At 45.7% G+C, this 19457-nt stretch overlaps 2 protein-coding genes across 4 annotated transcripts in view; both read left to right on the top strand.

The window, feature by feature from the left end:
• Window positions 1-19457, top strand: part of LOC311232694 (uncharacterized protein) — a 510982-nt gene that overhangs the window by 171562 nt on the left and 319963 nt on the right. The window lies entirely within an intron of this gene.
• LOC311232482 (uncharacterized protein) overlaps window positions 1-19457 on the top strand; it is an 88355-nt gene that overhangs the window by 57501 nt on the left and 11397 nt on the right. For all 3 annotated transcript variants that reach the window (XM_084319294.1, XM_084319293.1, XM_084319295.1), the window contains one exon: window positions 15284-15393. In XM_084319294.1, coding sequence (XP_084175420.1) covers window positions 15284-15393 — 110 coding nt within the window. The remainder of the gene's footprint in view (window positions 1-15283; window positions 15394-19457) is intronic.

Below are 19457 nucleotides of genomic sequence, written 5' to 3'. Positions count from 1 at the left end.
ATCTATTTGCAGAGCCAGATGAGTGGCAACCTGTGCGATTGGCTCTTGACAACGCAGTCGCTCAGTATTGACTACAGTACTTTGCTGGAACGATTCATTTTGCACGTACTGTATACAGTACGTGTGTATGCGCGCACTGCCGGAGGTGGCCAGAAGCGGGCAACTAGCCAACTACTATTATATTAATACAGTATATTCCTCTATATAGCTATAGGTGCTGTATGATGACAATACATTTGATTCCTATCTAATTTTGATCCATCGCAAAGCGCTCCAGCGCTTTAATACGGCCGGGGGATCTGATGCAGACCCACGGCTCTCGTATTATAATGAGCCCGCGAGGCGTGTCTCTGTATGCAAATGACTTGCGCAAGAATGCGCATCCAGTTTAGAATGAGTTGGATTCACCATTCAAAAAACCTGGGTAAGAACAGATTTGGACTTTAAGAATGGCTTGATGAATGTGGCGGTGGCTTTTCTTATTGTTCTCTTAACAGACAGGTAAGCAAGAATATAAGAAAAATAATAAGAGAAGAGAGTATTGTTGAATGAGGCCCAATGTGGTGTACAATATTCTCTGAACAGATATATCTTCACTACATCTGTACACATAGTAAACTAACTGAGAGAACAGAGACATCTTCACTACATCTGTACACATAGTAAACTAACTGAGAGAACGGAGACATCTCACTACATCTGTACACATACTGTACTAATCTTACTGAAGGAACATAGAATCCGCATTTTCCTCAACATAGATGTAGTATTTTCTCCAACATAGATATAGTATTTTCCCCAACATGGATGTAGTATTTCCCCAACATAGATATAGTATATATATAATATAATATATATAATTGTTAGACATATGTGTGTGTATATATATATATATATATATTAGAGCTGGGCCGTTAACGGCGTTAATGTGCTGCGTTAACGCTATACTAGTATCGCGCGATAATATAATTAACGCATTAATCTAAAAAAATATTTTTTTTTTTTTTTTTTTTTTACATTTTTTTTTTTACCTTTTATTTACCCAGGGTAGGTTCGCTGAGCACAGATGCTCTTTTTCAGGAACGCCCTGCTTCACATTCACACAGTTCCATTCACACCTGGGAGCTGCCCAGTACAACCACAGTTGACACCATTGGCCACTGAGCAACTCCATTGGAACAGTTGATTCAAGCCATGTCACATAGTTCAAGTTTGAAATGATTCTTTCTGTTTTTCTCCTGAGAGTGTGCTAGATACTGTACTGTACTGGTAATATTATTTATTTGTGTTAACGTCTGAATAAAACAACTTATTAAACAAGTACATCTTATTGAACATTATTTTGATATTTCATTACCAATTATCATAGCAAAACAGCTTTTTCAAACAGTCTGTAATGTATTTTGGAAACGGGAGATGGGCTCATGGTGTAATGGGCCACCTGGCCTGAGAAACATAAGGAGGAAAGAAAAAGTAAGGACTTACTTCTGGTCATTATTTGGGTAGAACACACATATTTTGAATGCCTTCGGCAGGTTTTTTTTTTTTTTTTTTTTTTAGCCATTTTAATCTAGATTAATCTAGATTAAATCCAGGATTGCAGATAGATTAATCTAGATTAAAAAAATTAATCTATGCCCACCTCTATATATATATATATATATATATATATATATATATATATATATATATATATTAGAGCTGGGCCGTTAACGGCGTTAACGTGCTGCGTTAACGCGATACTATTATACTATACTATAATATAATTTTTCTTTTTTACCTTTATTTACCCAGGGTAGGTTCGCTGAGCACAGATGCTCTTTTTCAGGAACGCCCTGCTTCACATTCACACAGTTCCATTCACACCTGGGAGCTGCCCAGTACAACCACAGTTGACACCATTGGCCACTGAGCAACTCCACTGGAGCAGTTGATTTGCATTGGCACCCAACGGGAAAAATATTATAGGCACTATAAGTAGACATCGCTACATAAAACAAGCTGGTCTGCCTGAGTGACTGGTGGAAGAAGGAGAAATAGAGATTGGACTGATTGAGTCAAGCCATGTCACATAGTTCAAGTTTGAAATGCTTCTTTCTGTTTTGCTCCTGAGAGTGTGCTAGATACTGTACTGGTAATATTATTTATTTGTGTTAACTTCTGAATAAAACAACTTATTAAACACAAGTACATCTTATTGAACATTATTTTGATATTTCATTACCAATTATCATAGCAAAACAGCTTTTTCAAACAGTCTGTAATGCATTTTGGAAACGGGAGATGGGCTCATGGTGTAATGGGCCACCTGGCCTGAGAAACATAAGGAGGAAAGAAAAAGTAAGGACTTACTTCTGGTCATTATTTGGGTAGAGCACACATATTTTTAATGCCTTCGGCAGATTTATTTTAATTTGTTTTGAGCCATTTTAATCTAATCCAGGATTGCAGATAGATTAATCTAGATTAAAAAAATTAATCTATGCCCACCTCTAATATATATATATATATATATATTGGAAATGGGGTGCCCAGAGGTAAATGAGACTGTCTTGCCCTGGGCTACGTCCACCTGACAATTGTGTGTATTGAGGCGTACTGCATTGTACCCATTCTGCAATCTGTCGATACAATTGTTGTCCCCCGGACGACCGGGACTACAGGTTCGCCCTTCGGGGGAACTGTGGACGGGCCACGACACAAAGGAGGTGAATAGAAGGAGGTCAAGTCAAGTCGAGTCAAGAGATTTATTTGTCACGGCATACAAGTATACAATGAAATGCGGGTGGTCTTGCCCGCAACGATGTGCAAATAACATATAATAGAATCAACATTGTGCAATAAACAAGTAACATGTTAGGGCATATCGGTATATGTACATAAGTTATTTACAGAGCATGGAGGACATACTGGGTCCTTTGGTAGTGACTTTCTGTACATGCTTAATTTATACAATCTCCGGTTATACTATACTATTTTTAAAGTGACCCTTCTTGGTGGCCATAAGTGTGGGTGTGTGCAGCATGAGTGTGTGCCTGCTCATGTTAAAGTGGCTGCTAGTGTGTGAGTGTGTACAGTGAGTGTGTTGTGCGTGTGCTCATGTGTGCTTGTGTGTGGAGAGTTCAGTGTTCAGGGCTCTGATGGCCTGGGGGAAGAAGTCTCTCTGTCCTAGCAGCTGGTGTTCGCAGGCGTCTGCCTGACCTGAGCAGCATGAACAGGCTGTTGTTGGGGTGGTGTGGGTCTTTCATTATTCTGCAGGCTCTGGATTTGCACCTCTTGTTGTATAGAACCTGCAGGGGTGGTAGTGCAATACCCGTGGTACGCTCGGCTGAGCGCACCACTCTCTGTAGGGCCTTCTTGTCCTGTGCCGTGCTGTTTCCATACCAGGCAGTGATGTTTCCAGTCAAGATGCTCTCTACAGCTCCGGAGTAGAAGGACTGGAGTATCTTCCCAGATACTCTGAACTTCCTTAACTGTCTCAGGTGGTAGAGGCGTTGCTTCGCCTTTTTTTACGACTGAGTCTATGTGTGTTGTCCATGTCAGATCCTCTGCGATGTGGACCCCCAGGTACTTAAAGCTGCTCACCCTGTCCACGGTAGCCCCGTTAATCCTCAGTGGTGTGTGTGTCTCCTGCTGTTCTCTCCTATAATCCACGATCAACTCCTTGGTTTTACCAATGTTCAGGAGCAGGCTGTTGTCCTGGCACCAGCGTTCCAGTACCTCAACCTCCTCCCGGTAGACCTTCTCGTCGTTGTCCGAGATCAGCCCCACCACCACTGTGTCGTCCGCAAACTTCACTATGGAGTTGGAGCTGAATTTGGCCACACAGTCATGTGTGTATAGTGAGTACAGCAGGGGGCTCAGAACACAGCCCTGGGAGGCGGTTAGGTGGCCGAGCGGAGATTGCGTTCGTCACCAACCCCGGAGCTGTGAGCTGGATTCGCCTGTTCGAATCCAGCTCACAGCTCCGGGGTTGTCACCAGCTTGGCTGGCCGTCTGCACTAATACAATTGGCTGTATTAGAGGGTGGGAGAAGCTGGCGGGGTGGGTCCGGGTCGTTGTAAACAGCGACTCCTACAGTTCGGTCGGGGCGCCTGCTAAGCGCGGATAGGACTTGAGGGGGATAGTGTGATCCTCCCACACGCTACGCCCTCTCGATGAGAATCCGCGCTGCCAGGTGAAAAGAAGCGGTGATTGGCTGGACGTGTGTCGGAGGAAGCACGTGGTAGCCTCCACTCTCCCAGATGATCTGACTGTGGGGGGTAAGTGCGCAGCGACCAGGAAGGGACTGGGAATTGGCATACGACTAACATTGGGATGGGAGAAAATCGGAGGAAAATGGAGGGGGAAAAAGATATAAAAAAAAAAAAAAAAAAACACAGCCCTGGGGGGACCCGATGCTCAGGGTGATGGTGTTGGAGGTCTGACCCCCCACCCTGACCGCCTGGGGCCTTTCACTCAAAGTCCAGTATCCAGGCGCTCAGAGCGGAGCTCAGACCTAGCTCGATCAGCTTGTCCACCAGTCTGGTGGGGACTATGGTGTTGAACGCTGAGCTGTAGTCAATGAACAACAGTCTCACATAGCCCCCCTTCTGACGGTTCAGGTGAGAGAGGGTGCTGTGCAGTACTTGGGAGACCGCATCGTCAGTGGACCTGTTTGGCCTGTATGCAAATTGCATAGGGTCCATATCACTGGGGAGGGAGGCACAAGTGTGATCCTTGACCAGCCTCTCGAAACATTTCATGGCCACAGAGGTGAGTGCCACCGGTCTGTAGTCATTGAGACCTGCTGGGGAGGCGTGTATCACTTCCGCAACGGATTTACTCGGATTTCGGTTTCCGGGTTCCTCTGATTGGCCGCGACCCCCACGTGACGCGCCCCCCTATCCACCGCTGCCGCTGCCCTGTGTGTTGCCGCGCGTCATGGACTTGACTGCGGGCCGTGAGATATGAAGACAGAGCCGCAAATTGAACATGCAGTGAGTCTGCGACGACAACAACCCAATAATCAACCGAAACAGCTATTACCAGACAATTACAACAGCAGTGGTGCCTGCTTCGATGCAGACCAGAGAAAGACTTTTGTCTTGTTTACATCAGGTTAATTTCATTCATTCATTCTCCTCCCGATGTGTTCGTTCAACTCAGACCAGCCGCTCTATCGGAGATAGGATGACATTGTGTCATGTTTTGTATATGTTTATTATTCCGAATAGATCTACACAGGCTTATAGCCTATAATATGTGACATTTGAAGCAGGCACCACTGTTGTTGTAATTGTCTGGTAATAGCTGTTTGAGTGTTTATTATTACTGGCTGCCTTCCTATACCCAGTTAAAATTGTCTTCATATCTCTATATACAACAGCAGTTGTGCCTGCTTCAAATGTCACGTATTATAGGCTATAAGCCTGCGTAGATCTATTCGGAATAATAAACATATACAAAACATGACTCAATGTCATCCTATCTCCGATAGAGCGGCTGGTCTGAGTTGAACGAACACATCGGGAGGAGAATGAATGAACCTGATGTAAACAAGACAAAAGTCTTTCTCTGGTCTGCATCGAAGCAGGCACTCAGGTCGCAGACTCACTGCATGTTAAATTTGCGGCTCTGTCTTCATATCTCATGGCCGGCAGTCAAGTCCATGCCGCGCGGCAACACACAGGGCAGTGGCAGCAGCAGCGGTGGATGCGGGGGCGCGTCACGTGGGGGTCGCGGCCAATCAGAGGAACCCGGAAACCGAAATCCGAGTAAATCCGTTGCGGAAGTGATACACGCGCTGGGGAGGGTTTCTTTGGTACCGGGATAATGGTAGACATCTTGAAGCAGGCAGGGACCACTGACTCCTTCAGGGATCGATTTAAATATGGTGGTGAACACAGGGGCTAGCTGGTTAGCACAGGACTTAAGTATGCGTCCTGTTATTCCATCTGGGCCAGCCGCCTTCCTGGTGTTCACCTGCATAAATGCTCTTCTCACATTGTGTACCGTCAATGAGAGAGCGTCCCCGCGGATGCCCCCCCCTCCACAACAGCCGGCGCACCAGTGACGTCACTAGCCGTTGAGCTAGCAGCGCCACTGTTTGCACCAAACCGCGCGTAGAAGGTGTTGAGCTGGTCCGCAAGGGAGGCGTCGTCGCTCCCCATTGAGGGGGCGCTGACTTTGTAGTCAGTTATCGTCCTCAGTCCCTGCCATAAGCCTCTTGTGTCATTCTGTGCCATTTGTGCCTCCATCTTGTCGGCATATGTCCTCTTAGCAAGTTTAACAGCCTTGCGCAGAGTGTAGACTGTTTTGTACTCTTCCATGTTTCCTGACTCTCTGCCAAGGTTATAAGCAGTGGTGCGAGAGTTCAGAGCTGCTCTGATAGTACTGTCCACCCATGGTTTCTGGTTCGGGAACACCCTCGCCTTCTTTGTGGGGACAATACTGTCAGCGAGTGTTGTTATAAAGCTCACAACGGTGTCTGTGTACTCGCTGACGTCACTGGTGCTTCTCTCGAACATTCCCCAGTCGACGTCATCGAGTGCGTCCTGAAGCGTGGCCTCTGATTGGTCGGTCCATCTTTTTACCTCACGTGACACGACGGCGTCACGTGATCTTTGTTTGTAAGCAGGGACCAACAAGATGGCGGCATGATCCGACGTGTTCGTCGCTCCCGCTAATGGTGGAGCCGGTACAGCCTTGTATCCGGCTCTGAACGGGGTGTAACAGTGGTCGAGTGTATTTCCTCCCCTTGTGGAGCAGACGATGTGTTGAAAGAAAGACGGCATGACTTTTTTCAAATTCGCCTGATTGAAATCCCCGGCTACAATCATGGCCGCGTCTGGATGCTTGATCTGATGTGTTTAGATGGTCGTGTAGTTCCGCTAGCGCCCTGCCGACGTTCGCTTGGGGAGGAATGTATAGTGCAGTCATGATTACTGCAGTGAACTCGTGTGGGAGATGGAAGGGACGACCCGTTGCCCTGGGTGGTTTTATGTACGTATTGTTTTATTATTGAAAGCGTTCCCCCCTCTCGCCCACGTTGTACATAATTCCTCCTATTCTTTGCACTGTACATACAATGTTTGTTGTTGTTTATGTTGTTTTTTTGTAATAAAAAAGCCAGAGTGAAACCGGTGGGTTCTGTTCAACAGACGTGCAATTATTCCTCCGTTACCATGTCTGATGTGGCCTTTTCCGTCGGCAGGTCCTTTTTCAGTAGAGAAAAGTGACTGTCTGATGTGTTGGATTTGGTCAGTGGCCCTCCATCCTATTGTTATTGTAATGCGTTTTGAACCCGCTTCCCCCTGGCGTTAGCCCGGGGAGCTGCGAGCGGTGCTTGAGGTTCCATCTTTTCTATTGATAACTTGAACTGGCATTACGCTTGGCGGGGGCCTTTGAACCTAATCATGTGTGTGTTGTGATATGACGTTTTAGTCATATCCCCCATGGAATATGCCATTTTACCTCTCGGGGAGGTGAAATGGTGGCGTGTCTAAAGCGAAAACATGCTTTTTCAGTCGTCAGGTCCTTTTTCAGTAATGTAAAATGACTGTCTGGTATACTGGGTTTGGTCATGTGCCCCACCGATTCTATTATTATTGTAATGTGATTTGACCCCGCTGCCTCCTGGCGTTTAGCCCGGAGAATTGCGAGTGGTGCTTGGAGTTCCATTTCTTTTTATTTGAAGAACGGGAACTGGCGTGGCGTTACACTCGGTGGGGGCATTGTACTTGATCGTGTGTGTTGGATATGACGTTTTAGTCTTATCCCCCATACGAATATACCTGGTATGATTTCTGACTGTCTGATAATAGATTGTCAGTGACCCTACAGTCTGTGTTATTTATAATAACGGTAAGGTCGCTGGTGGCGCTCAGCCCGGAGGCAGCGGGCGGTGTCTGGTCCCATGTTTTCTAATTGGAACCGGCATTATACCTGTAGGGGGTCCTTTACAGTCTGTTCATGTGGGTATATGACGTATCGGTCTTCTCCTTCGGGAGAAGGCCTGATGTGTGGGGCTGTACTATATTTATTGATTAAATATCTTGCATCCAGCTCCTCTGGTCAACCATGAGCGCGGACAACACGCCGCATTGCCGCTCCCGCTCCCGCTGGGAGAAGGTAAGTGGTGGCGTATGGTATTTACATATCTGTATTAGAGATGTTCCGATACCATTTTTCCCTTTCCGATCCGATTCCGATACCTAAGCTTTGGGTATCGGCCGATACCGATATTTATCCGATACCAGTGCATAAAATTTTTTTTTAAAAAAAGTATATAAATTATACTTTTTTTTTTTTTTTTTTTTTTTTTTAGATACTGTTATACTGTTTTTTAGTAATAACTAGAACGTATAGTATTTATTCAATAACAGGTGATTGTACAGATTTGTATTAGTATCATTAATCAATGAGTATGGGCTGCAGCACTGCAGATATACCCTACTCCAATGATCCACACGGACATTAAACGGTGTTGCACTCGCTACTCAGTGGCTCTGCAGATATACCCTATTCAGTCTGTAAGCTAGTGGCAGATAGACGTTCATGTTGTGATTTTTGATGCAAAATAAATATTCAACATTCTCTTTTGAAACTCCGCCTCAGACTCTTATCCTTTGGCACTTGCTGTACTTTGCTTGCAGGTCTGCAGCCATTATTGCTGGATTATGTGAATAGCACCAACTTTAGACACGGTAACGTTATCAAGCTAAGCTAACTGACCTAGCTCGTCTTCCCGCATTGCCATTAAGATAACGTTAGTAATAGTCAGCTAACTTAAATAGCTACTTAACTTAAATACAATTCACCGTGGGTGCATTATTGTTGATAGACGGTCACGGACAGTGTTAGGTCCTCGAGAAAGGACAGGCGATCATCTGATTTGATGTAACGTTAAAAGCGGATGTTGTTCCAACTAGCTATCTTTCCAGCTAATGCTATCATAACACCAGCCAAACACATCCCGATTCCCGTCCGAGCTCCCCGTCACACCGCACTGTCGGGGACAATGGAATTTAAGAAAGTGTATCTGCTGTTAAAATGACACAGCATCACACTTTAAAACATGTTCATTTTATAATCCTCACTCTCCGCAGGACTCGGCAGGAGATAAATTACATCATGGGATCGGAGGCTAGAATTTACGTGTACTCGCCGATACCGATACCAGCATTTTAGGCAGTATCGGCGGCATTTCCGATACCAGTATCGGTATCGGAACAACTCTAATCTGTATTTACATATCTGTCCTTTGCATAGACGGGGTTACCTGCTATCCGTCGGCGGATATATGGGGACCCTTACTGGCTTTGGCGTTAGCAACCAGGGGAGTTGCGTGCGCACCTCCCCGGTTCGGGTTGTTTATTCAAGGTTCCTTTTTCGTCCTGCTCTGTTTCTGGCTCTGCTGTGATACAGCAGGTGTCACAGCCATGACGACCAGACAAAATCGGTTTCATTCTGAATTTTGTTGGCGAAATAGGTTGATTTTCCAGTCCCAGTAATGGGGACTGGTTGAAGGGTCTACCCCCATTTTCTGTAAGAACGGGGGGAGTGATTCAGACCCATCCCACGCATGTCTCCCGATCGGTCGATTTTGGGAGGAGGCATGGTGAAGGTTTCCATCCTCGGTATGGGGTGTTAGACAGCCCCCCCTACTGCTGCAAAGGGGGGTGACGTCTGCCCACACAGGGTGGCCCTGCTTGTCATTCGAATATGGGGTTGAAAGACGCACAGTGGTACTGTGCTGTGTTTTTCTCCCCGACTCGTATGTGAGTGGATGACAAGTAGAGGGTTTAGACTGAGTTCCACATCTCTGATAATCTTTTACAGCTGTGTGTGTTGAGCATGCGGTGGAGTACCTGTTCTCCAAGCTGTTAAGTTGGATTGAAAAGGTAGTTTTCAATTGGTTGGTCAATCATTTATGTGGGACCTCCAGGGAACAAAATAAGTACCAGCCAACCGCCAATGGCTGGTAAAAAATCTGCCTGGCTGGTAGTTTTTAAAATCTACCAGCCAAATGGCTGGTAAGTCAAAAAGTTAAGTTTGTTCCCTGAGAGCAGAGCTACACAGCAGTGCGCCTATTTTGCGAGCCGAAATAAGTCTGTGGTTTTTTCTTCTTCTCACAACGGGTCAAATGCATCTAACATGCATTGCATCGTCGCCATTCCTTTATGCCCACATCGCCCGAAATGAACGTTATGTTAGCGTAAGCTAACAAGCTAATCCTGATCAGCGGCAGAGCCATAGAGAACAGCAGACAGTGTGGACTGGGGAAAGGGAAATGGGGGGGGGGGCACTCTCCCTTTCTCTGTGTGTGTGCGTGCGTTTGGAAAGACGATGAAGTCACTAGTCAGGACTCAGGAGAGGAGTATATTGTAGTAAACTGAGGATTACTGAGGATGCACAGATAATGTTGATATTCAAATATAAAAAGGTTTCGAGAGGAGTGGAAGTTTGAAGACAGACTAGACTACAATATGATGCGGGGGTGGTGATTTGAAACAGTGTGTGTGTCCCCGACCCCACTTCTATGTTTCAATAAATTATTTGCATTTAAAACTATTAACGCTGACTCATTCCTTCAGTCCACTCAAAATTATGCTAATATTCCTTATATTGTTTATGATATTAATTGAAAATAGCATATGAGAGTATTATATAGTAATAATAACACATGGCGATATACTAAAAAGCTATTTTTAATTTTTGGCTGGTAAAAAATCTGCCTGGCTGGTAGTTTTTAAAATCTACCAGCCAAATGGCTGGTAAGTCAAAAAGTTAATTTTGTTCCCTGGGGACCTCGGCCACTGGGCTGTGTCACATCTCACGTGGCGGACTTCGCCGACTCCCTCTAACATGGGGTGCCGGCCCAATACGGTGGGGAGGTAGTGCGCCTATTCTGCCTCCCTACGGCCTAACGTATTGGTAATTAAGAGGTCAGTGCTCCCGGGTTCCGGGTGTTTTTCAACACTAGGAACCGGGCACGCCCCCAGATCTGTCAGAACAGCATAGAAGTGGCGTTTTCTATGTGTACAGATGGGAAGGAGGGTTTTTTATGTAGGTTTCCCTCGTCCGGGCTGACGATACTAAGGTATTGGTCAGCCTGTAGGTCCCTGTAACCCCTGGGGAGCTCGGTGAGAGGGCTTGTCTGGTTAGACACAGCCAGAGACCCCCAAGAGAGGGTGATGGGGCAGGCCTGTGGTCACGGGGGGCCCCCACCTGTGGTGGGCCAGTGGAATGCTGCTCTCGGGCGGTCAGTCTCTCTAGCGCCTCTGTGACTTACGGCCAGGACGCACACCCCCTGTCTGTTTTACTGGGGGCAGCTGCGTTAGCGGACACAGGACTCTCCTTGGTCGCGCCGGGCGGGGTCGGTCTTATCCTAGTGACCGCCGGGTGTCAGCCATGGTCTGCTGTACTGGTCACCTGTAGGCCCCAGCATTCTGGGAGGCTCACTGGCGGCTGCCTCGGCAGGCCTGGCTCGGTGCTTCCGGTGTGGGAATGGGTGGGGCGGGTGGGGCGGGCTTGCCGTCGATAGGGAGCACGTGGCCCTGGGGGGGGGGGGGGGGTGGTAGGGCGCTGTCATCAATCCGGGTGAGGACTTTTTGGTCCTCATCAGAACCTTCGGGGGGGTTCTGTCTCGCAGCCATGGCCGGGGGCCCGCCTCTGTAGAGGAGGAGTGCAGCTCTTAGAGCTGGAACCCCTTCTGCATCCCGCTGGCGGGGTGCATGGTGGGGTAGACAGCGGTTTTTCGCATGATCTACTCACCTTGTGCGTTTTGGGGTAACTGCGCCACACTGCGTATGATTGGTGTCCTTCTCTCCGCTCCTCGTTAGGAGGTGCGAGGGGGTCGGACCCCACCCCATGTTTTTCTGATGGTCGTGAACGGACCTCAGGGGGTGAATTTGTCGGGGCTACGGCCCTGCTTTGCCCATTGTCCCATAGGCGAAGCAGACAGCGTAGCCAATGATATATAACGAAGGTTATCCTATAACTAGGGATGCACCGGAATTTCGGTGACCGGAAGTTTTTGGCCGAAAATGGCCAAAAAGAGTTTTTTCACCGAAAATATATCACCGAAACAGAAGCAACCTGTAACCTAACGCGTGTTGTTGTGATGATGTCATCAAAACGCGGATTCAGTCATTACATGCCGCTGTGAGCTCTTCAGTCCTGCGTGATACTCCTCTTGGGACTCGGGAGCAATGCATCACCTCGGGAGTCGCGCTATTTCTATGTAAACTCTGCGCGCAACGGGTCTTTAACATACTTTATCCTTATTTACTATATGCCCGTCGCGGTTAATCACCGAGTGATCTAATATGCATATTATTCAGAGCGAGAGGGGGAGGGATTGTGTTTCTCACATTGACGCTGTCTGTCGCGCGTCTACTGTGCCAAAGTCATCTGGGGACTAGAAAGGTGCGCTCAGTAGAGCACAGATGTCCGCCTCTCTCTCTTTCTCTCTCTCTCTCTCTCTCTCTCTCTCTCTCTCTCTCTCTCTCTCTCTCTCTCTCTCTCTGATTGATTGAAAACTTTATTAACAGATTGCAGAATGGGTACAATACAGTACAGCTCAATACACACAATTGTTAAGGGGATGCAGACCAGAGAAAGACTTTCGTCTTGTTTACATAAGGGTCCCCCATTTTCAATTCATCAGGACATATATGACATACATGACATACAGATAGACAGTACTGCTACATCTATACATTTATGACATACCAGATTTGCAAATACAGTACTGTTTGTGATACAAAAAGACCCATAATAGTGATTATTTATTATTTAAGTTAAGTTTTGCCATAATCATATATTTTTCCATAATCAGGTAGCTGAACAACATTGGTAAAAAAAATTCTATTCTATGAATCATTTTCGGGCTTTCGGTTTTCGGCCAACTGTTTCCTATTTTCGGTATCGGTTTCGGCCAAGAATTTCCCATTAGGTGCATCCCTACCTATAACCCTAGTTATATGATTGCCGTAGCTGTCTGCTTTAATCGCAGCCCTGAGGACCCTTGGCTGGGTTTCACTGAAAATTCAGACTCGGAAGGAAGAAGTAGACCGCACACCTGGGCTTTGAGTGGCTGGAGGTGGGCGTGGTCGGGCAAATGAAAGGTTTGAAAGGTGTGAAAAGTTTTCATTGAACGCGCACAGGCGCTGAGTGTATTCCCATAGGCGAAGCAGACAGCTACGCCAATCATATAACTAGGGTTATAGGATAACCTTCGTCTTAAATACAGTCACATTCTACAATAACAGCATCCACACCTCTAAGCCTGAGTTTTTATATAGTCAAATTATCAGATGTAGTCACTTACACAATCAAGTCAAGTCAAGAGTTTTAATTGTCACGGCATACAGGTATACAATGAAATGCGGGTGGTCTTGCCCGCAACGATGTGCAATACAGTGGTACAACATATAATAGAATCAAAAAATGAAAAAAACAACATTGTGCAGTAAACGGGTAACAGGTAACATGGAGTGACATCTCGGTATCTGTACATAGTTATTTACAGAGCATATGGGACATGCTAGTTAGCTTTCATTTAACTAGAATGGCAGGAGAAGGTACAATCATGTTACCTCGCCCAAAATTGAATGCCATATGAAAATCTGTAATTTATCTAGCCATTACTTATTGGAATAGCTGCCCAGAACACATACGGCAATTAACACATTGGTTGCCAAAAATTACTTAGGCCGTTTTTGCCCGCTATGCGTTGAATGCCAACAACGGCGTATGCCGTTTTTGGGATCAATATACATTTTTTTATCCATGGCATTCATAATTCATCCAGCCAACCTCCGGACTCCAGCGGGACCCTGTATGAGATTGCAACGCCTCAATACCGCCGCCTGGTGGATGGTCGGGTGAGTTACACTCTCGCCGAAACCGGAAGTGCCGATCGGTGCGTCGAGGAAATCCCTCCGGCAGTCGCATCTTGTTACAGGACGCCAGACAAACACTATAGTGCATTTGGATTGCTTCCATAACGCAATAAACTATATGATTTCAGCGTTTATTGCGCCATACAAACCGGAAATGGATGTAGGAGATGCGCCATACAAACCGGAAATGGATGTAGGAGATCGGCGTTAAATAATTGGGATCTTTCTCCTCCAGTCTCATCGGCGCACGGTAAGAGGACACTAACGTTAATTTCAGCCCGATTGTTTTCATTTCACTGCAAACCATCTGATCAGCGTAGCAACCCATAGTAAATAAAGCCGTTACTGACGATCAAGGAATTATAAACGACCCCCCCGCCCCCTTTCCTTCACGCATGATGAAGCATAATGTATACCGATCATATACATTTGAATTTTTTAATATAGCGTGTATAGGAAATAAACGCCAATCGATGGCTATATTGATGGATATAACCCATGGCACCCAATGTGTTAAATAGCAAATCATCATTTAAACATAAATTCTGAATGTATTGAGCAGTAGTCCAGTGGTTATTTATTTTTGTTTTTAATTATTAGTTCTTATTATTTTCTTAGCTGTGACAAGCTGAAGATGGTAATGCTGCCCTAAACAGGCAAGCATTAGCTCTTCATCTTTCATGTGCAATGTTTTTTTTCTATGATTGTAATAAGTTAGTTTGTTGTTTTGGTTATATACTGAATATGTGTGTATATGTATGTATGTATGTATATAGTGTGTATGTATGTATACATGTATATATGTGTGTGCTTATGTATGTATATTTGTATGTGTATTAGGGATGGGACTTTCTAGCAAAAGTGCTATTCGATATTCGACGACCCCCCCCCAAATTTTGTATTTTTTTATTAAAAAATATATTGTTTTTTGTTTCAGTTTGAATTCAGTTAAAATGTTCAGTTTCAGTTAAATTCAGTTATTCTTTTTAATAGAATGGATAATTAAAATCAAAGGGTATTGCACATAAATAGGCACTTCTATCAACCGGTTTTAATAAACAAACAAACAGTAGCATGTGCATCTTTAGATCAATTAGGCTATGAAAATTAGGCTGCCTTTAAATATAAAAAGGAATGAAATAAGAATGGTTTGCTTAAAAAATATATATATTATTATATATATTTATTTTATTTTCGATTTTCGATTTTCTGATATGAAAATTGAATGTAGATATGGGATCGAATATTCGAATATTCTGTCCCATCCCTAATGTGTATATATTGATATGTGGGACTTCGGACCCCAGGAAGACTAGCTGGTGCCATTGGCATCAGCTAATGGGGATCCTTTTTAATAAACAAATAAAAATATGATGGTTCTCTCTCAATTTCAGAAAAGGACACAGACTGGTTTGTAATCCAAGGTTATGAGGAGCTTGGAGAGAAAAGTGGAGCTAAACTACAGACGAGACTCCTGGAAATCCCGCTCAAAAGATTGTCAGCGGTAAGATGGGGAAGAAAATTACAGTGGGAGTTGTTTTGCATAATCCATTCTTAACTAGGCTTGCCATGTCTTGTTCTTGGCTGGGTCTTGCTTAACTAGGCTTGCCATGTCTTGTTCTTGGCTAGGTCTTGCTTAACTAGGCTTGCCATGTCTTGTTCTTGGCTGAGTTGGGCTTGGCTGGGTGTCTGTCTGTAGCCTACTGTCTCTTGGTGAGAGAGAGGTGTGGAGAGAGAGAGACACTCTAACCAAACACACTCAGTTTAGTTTGCGCAGCAGACTTTGATAGTGGGATGTACAATGTACCCCTGTTGTGTATCCTTTTTAACAAATCTCAGACCAAAACCCTGCTCAGACTAGTGTGAGTAAAAAAAACCTGCTCAGAGAGATTGGTGTTGGATTATTCCTGATTCTTGGACGATTAGTCAGTTATCTAAGATACATCCAAATAAATCAAGCAAATCAATAAAACATGTAGATTGTGGTTGAGGCATATAGCCATAATATCTTTCTAGTGAGTGTAAACACTTCTACTTTTCAAGTTCAATTTCTTTATTAGTTGTCATACAGAAGTACAGAATACTTTTATATAAAATGCTTCTTTCTGTTTTGTTCCAGAGATTGTGCTAGATAAAAATAGATAAGTATAGTAAGTATAAAATAGAAGTCAAGTACGTAGACAAAAGTGTTCAATATATATATATATATATACAATGTACAATGCAGAGTAGAAAAGTAACTGAGTTACAATACTATATACTATACAGTAGGGCTGTACCGAATGTCATTTTTTAATATTCGAAGCTTCGAATGTCTATAAAAAAATATATATATATTTTTTCAAACTAAATCCTCAATTTGAATAAAGTGATTAATCTGATTAAATTAGTCTTTTTCTTTTATTAAATCAACTTTCTTTAATGAATATAACTCATCAGTTTCGTCAACATAAATAATCCAATAAGGGCACGGTTGGTATGAAAGTGATGGTGACGTCTTATAGTATAATATTAGTGTAGCCTAATCTTTAACTGCAACTGTGAAGAAAACCCCATTTAAACAGATTGAATAGACGGAAGAAAAAAAAGATAAAAATAAATAAAAATAGAATATTTATAAGAAATTCAAATTTTGATTTAGAATTTGAATGTCAACATTATGATCGAAGCATTCGGTACAGCCCTACTATACAGTACAATGCAGAAATGGGATGAGGTACAATTTAGGTACAATTTACAGTAAGGTGTAATGAGGTATGGGTTGTAGTGCAAATTCTTTACCAATAAATATAAAGTATGTTTAGGTGTCTGGGTGCTGCAGTGAGTTGTTTGTTAAGTGAGTGTGGATGTGTGTGCTGTGAGTGCATTTGATGGTTGTTACATAGTGTTATTGTCATTTAGCATCCTGATGGCCTGAGGATAGAAGCTTCTTCTGAGTCTCTCTGTGCTTGCCATGAGACTCCGGTATCGCTTGCCTGACCGCAGCAGTTCAAAGAGGCAGTTGTTTGGGTGGCTGAAGTCTTTGATTATTCTCTTAGCCATACCCATGCACCGCTTGTTGTAAATGTCTTGGAGAGTGGGAAGCCCACCTCCAATTGTGCGTTCGGCTGAACGGGCCACTCTCTGTAGTCTGCTATGGTCTTGAGCTGTGCTATTGCCAGTCAGGATGCTCTCTATTGTGCATGAGTAGAAGTTCTTAAGGATCTTCTGACTGACTTGGAACTTCCTTAGGCGCCTAAGGAAGTAGAGGCGTTGCCGTGCCTTCTTCACAACACTGTCAATGTGTGTGGTCCATGTCAAGTCCTCGGATATGTGGACTCCGAGGTACTTAAAACTGTTCACTCTCTCAACCGGTGCCCCGTCGATGCTGAGGGGGTTGTAGTCCCTGACCCCCGACCTCCTAAAGTCCACAATCATCTCTTTTGTTTTGCTGACGTTCAGGGAGAGGCATTGAGCTACGTGACCAAAAGCTCAACACATATGCAATAGAGCGCAGAGCAGAAAACAAAGTTTCCACGCACCGCATAACTCAATCTTGACAATAACAGCGGTCCACAACATGGAGCCTGAAAAAAAACTCACGGAAGCCTCACGACCAATAGAAACGCGCCCTGTGACGTATTCTATGGCGGGGGAAATTCCGTGACCCACCTGCCCAAATATGCCGTGGGACCAGGGAACCCCCTCTCCCCACCCTGTGATGCGCTGACCCAACAGCGTGACAGGAAGACCGAAGAACAGGAGGTCCAACCTCCTGGCCAATCAGAAAAAGGGGGGGAGGGGTTCATCAGTTCACCCCCTTATGACCCCATACCCCGGATACGATGAAAACAAACAAGCAGCGATACCAGTTTTACCTAGTATGCTACATGAAAAGCGTATATCCACTAGGATAAGCTCAACCGTCTGCACGCCAGCCACAGACGATAAACTAGTTTGCGAACGGGTTTTTTATACAAGGCTTTAGGCTCATGTGCGAACACGTCACCCGTGTTTATGTACTTCACCACGTAAAGAGAAAACGGACGTTTAAAGAGAGGGTCAAAGACCTCCGTACAAGCTACATATATGATTACTTCTGTAGGCTAACACTCTAACCTGGTTGTGGACTCGATGCCATGTTTCCCAAACGTAACAGAATACACACAACCCCCTCAGATAAAAAAGGTAAAGTTCACTCTTACTACTGCAAGAAGAACGGTCTTCTTCATGATGAGGGAAGACAAGTCTTTCGACCGAGTGCTAGCCACAGGCCTTGTTAAGCACACATATATATATAGCGACCAGACATTTTTTCAAGAAAACTGTCCTACTCTCTAAGCAACACACAACCCCACAGTTAGGTGAGGGTTTATACATCGTATCCCCAATATATCGTGAATAAACACACATTTTTAACAAAAAACTGTCCCTCACCAGGAGGGACCTTTTTATTTAATAAATAAATCATATGTTGGGGGGCAGGGGTAAACAGGGGACTCACTAGCGGCGCAGTGTTTGCCGCCACGGGGAGCCGGCCCGGAGGAACGGTTCTGGGGAGCCTGGTCACGTCGATCCCTACCGTTACCTCCGGGCGTGGAGCGGCTGGCTGCGGAGGACGAGGCACTCCCTCCACTCCTGGCCTTCTTCGCCGAAGGTCCAGTAGCGGTGGCGGAGGCAACGGTTGCGGTCCTCTGCCGGCGTTGCTTTTTCCGGACATCGAGTCGGGGAAATGGGGTTGGAGCACAGAGCGCTCCTCCTCCATCTCTCTGCAGGCTGCCGTCATCTGCTGCATGGCCGACCCGAATAGCCCAGCATCGGAGAGGGGGGCCGTGAGCAGGCGAATCCTCTTCTGCTCCGGCACCCGCGCCTGCTCCAGCCAAAGGTGGCGCTGGGACAGAGTGGCCAGGGCGCGCTCCTTCCCCGCGGCTATCGCCTGCAGCTGGGTTAGGTGCAGGATGGCTCCAGCCGTACACCTGGTCACTCCAATTAGCCATCTGCCTAGCCGATTTCCCTTGGGACAAAGTATGGATGCCATCGGGCTATCAAGCCGAGGCACCCCGTCCTTTAGCCCCTGGACCAAACCCGCCACCCGCGTGACTGGCACGTAGGCAGGGGTAAGGCCAATAATGCGGGAGATTACCTGTCCCTGTTTCACGTAGGCCTCCATTGATGGGAAGAATGGGCAGACAACGCCCGTCTCTCTCACAGGACGACGTTGCCAGAGATGACCTATCATCTCATCAGGAACGGGTACAGGCAGAGGCTGCGGCAATGCCACGCCATTAGCTGCTGCGGCGGCTGCCATGAGCTCGGGGAACAAGGCAAGCAACTCCCCTTGCGTACCTCCCTCCACGTCACTCACGTCCCTCATGTAAGGGAGGCTGCCACGGGCGCTGCCACGGGCGCCACCATCCGACGCGGCAGATAGCTGGGCATCTTGTCTCGGGGTCGGAGGTTCTAACCCAACACCGGAGAACAAGGGACCCCAAGGAGACTCAACACTCCCTGCCACTCCCAGAGGGGGAGAGTGATACGTCTCCACTGGGGCATCGGACAAGAGAGCTCTCGCCCCCTCCATATGATCCT

Source organism: Notolepis coatsorum (genome assembly GCF_963971535.1).
Source record: "Notolepis coatsorum genome assembly, chromosome: 7".
Lineage (NCBI taxonomy): Eukaryota > Metazoa > Chordata > Actinopteri > Aulopiformes > Paralepididae > Notolepis > Notolepis coatsorum.
Note: the sequence above shows the minus strand (reverse complement) of the source record. Positions and strands in the feature narration are given on the sequence as shown.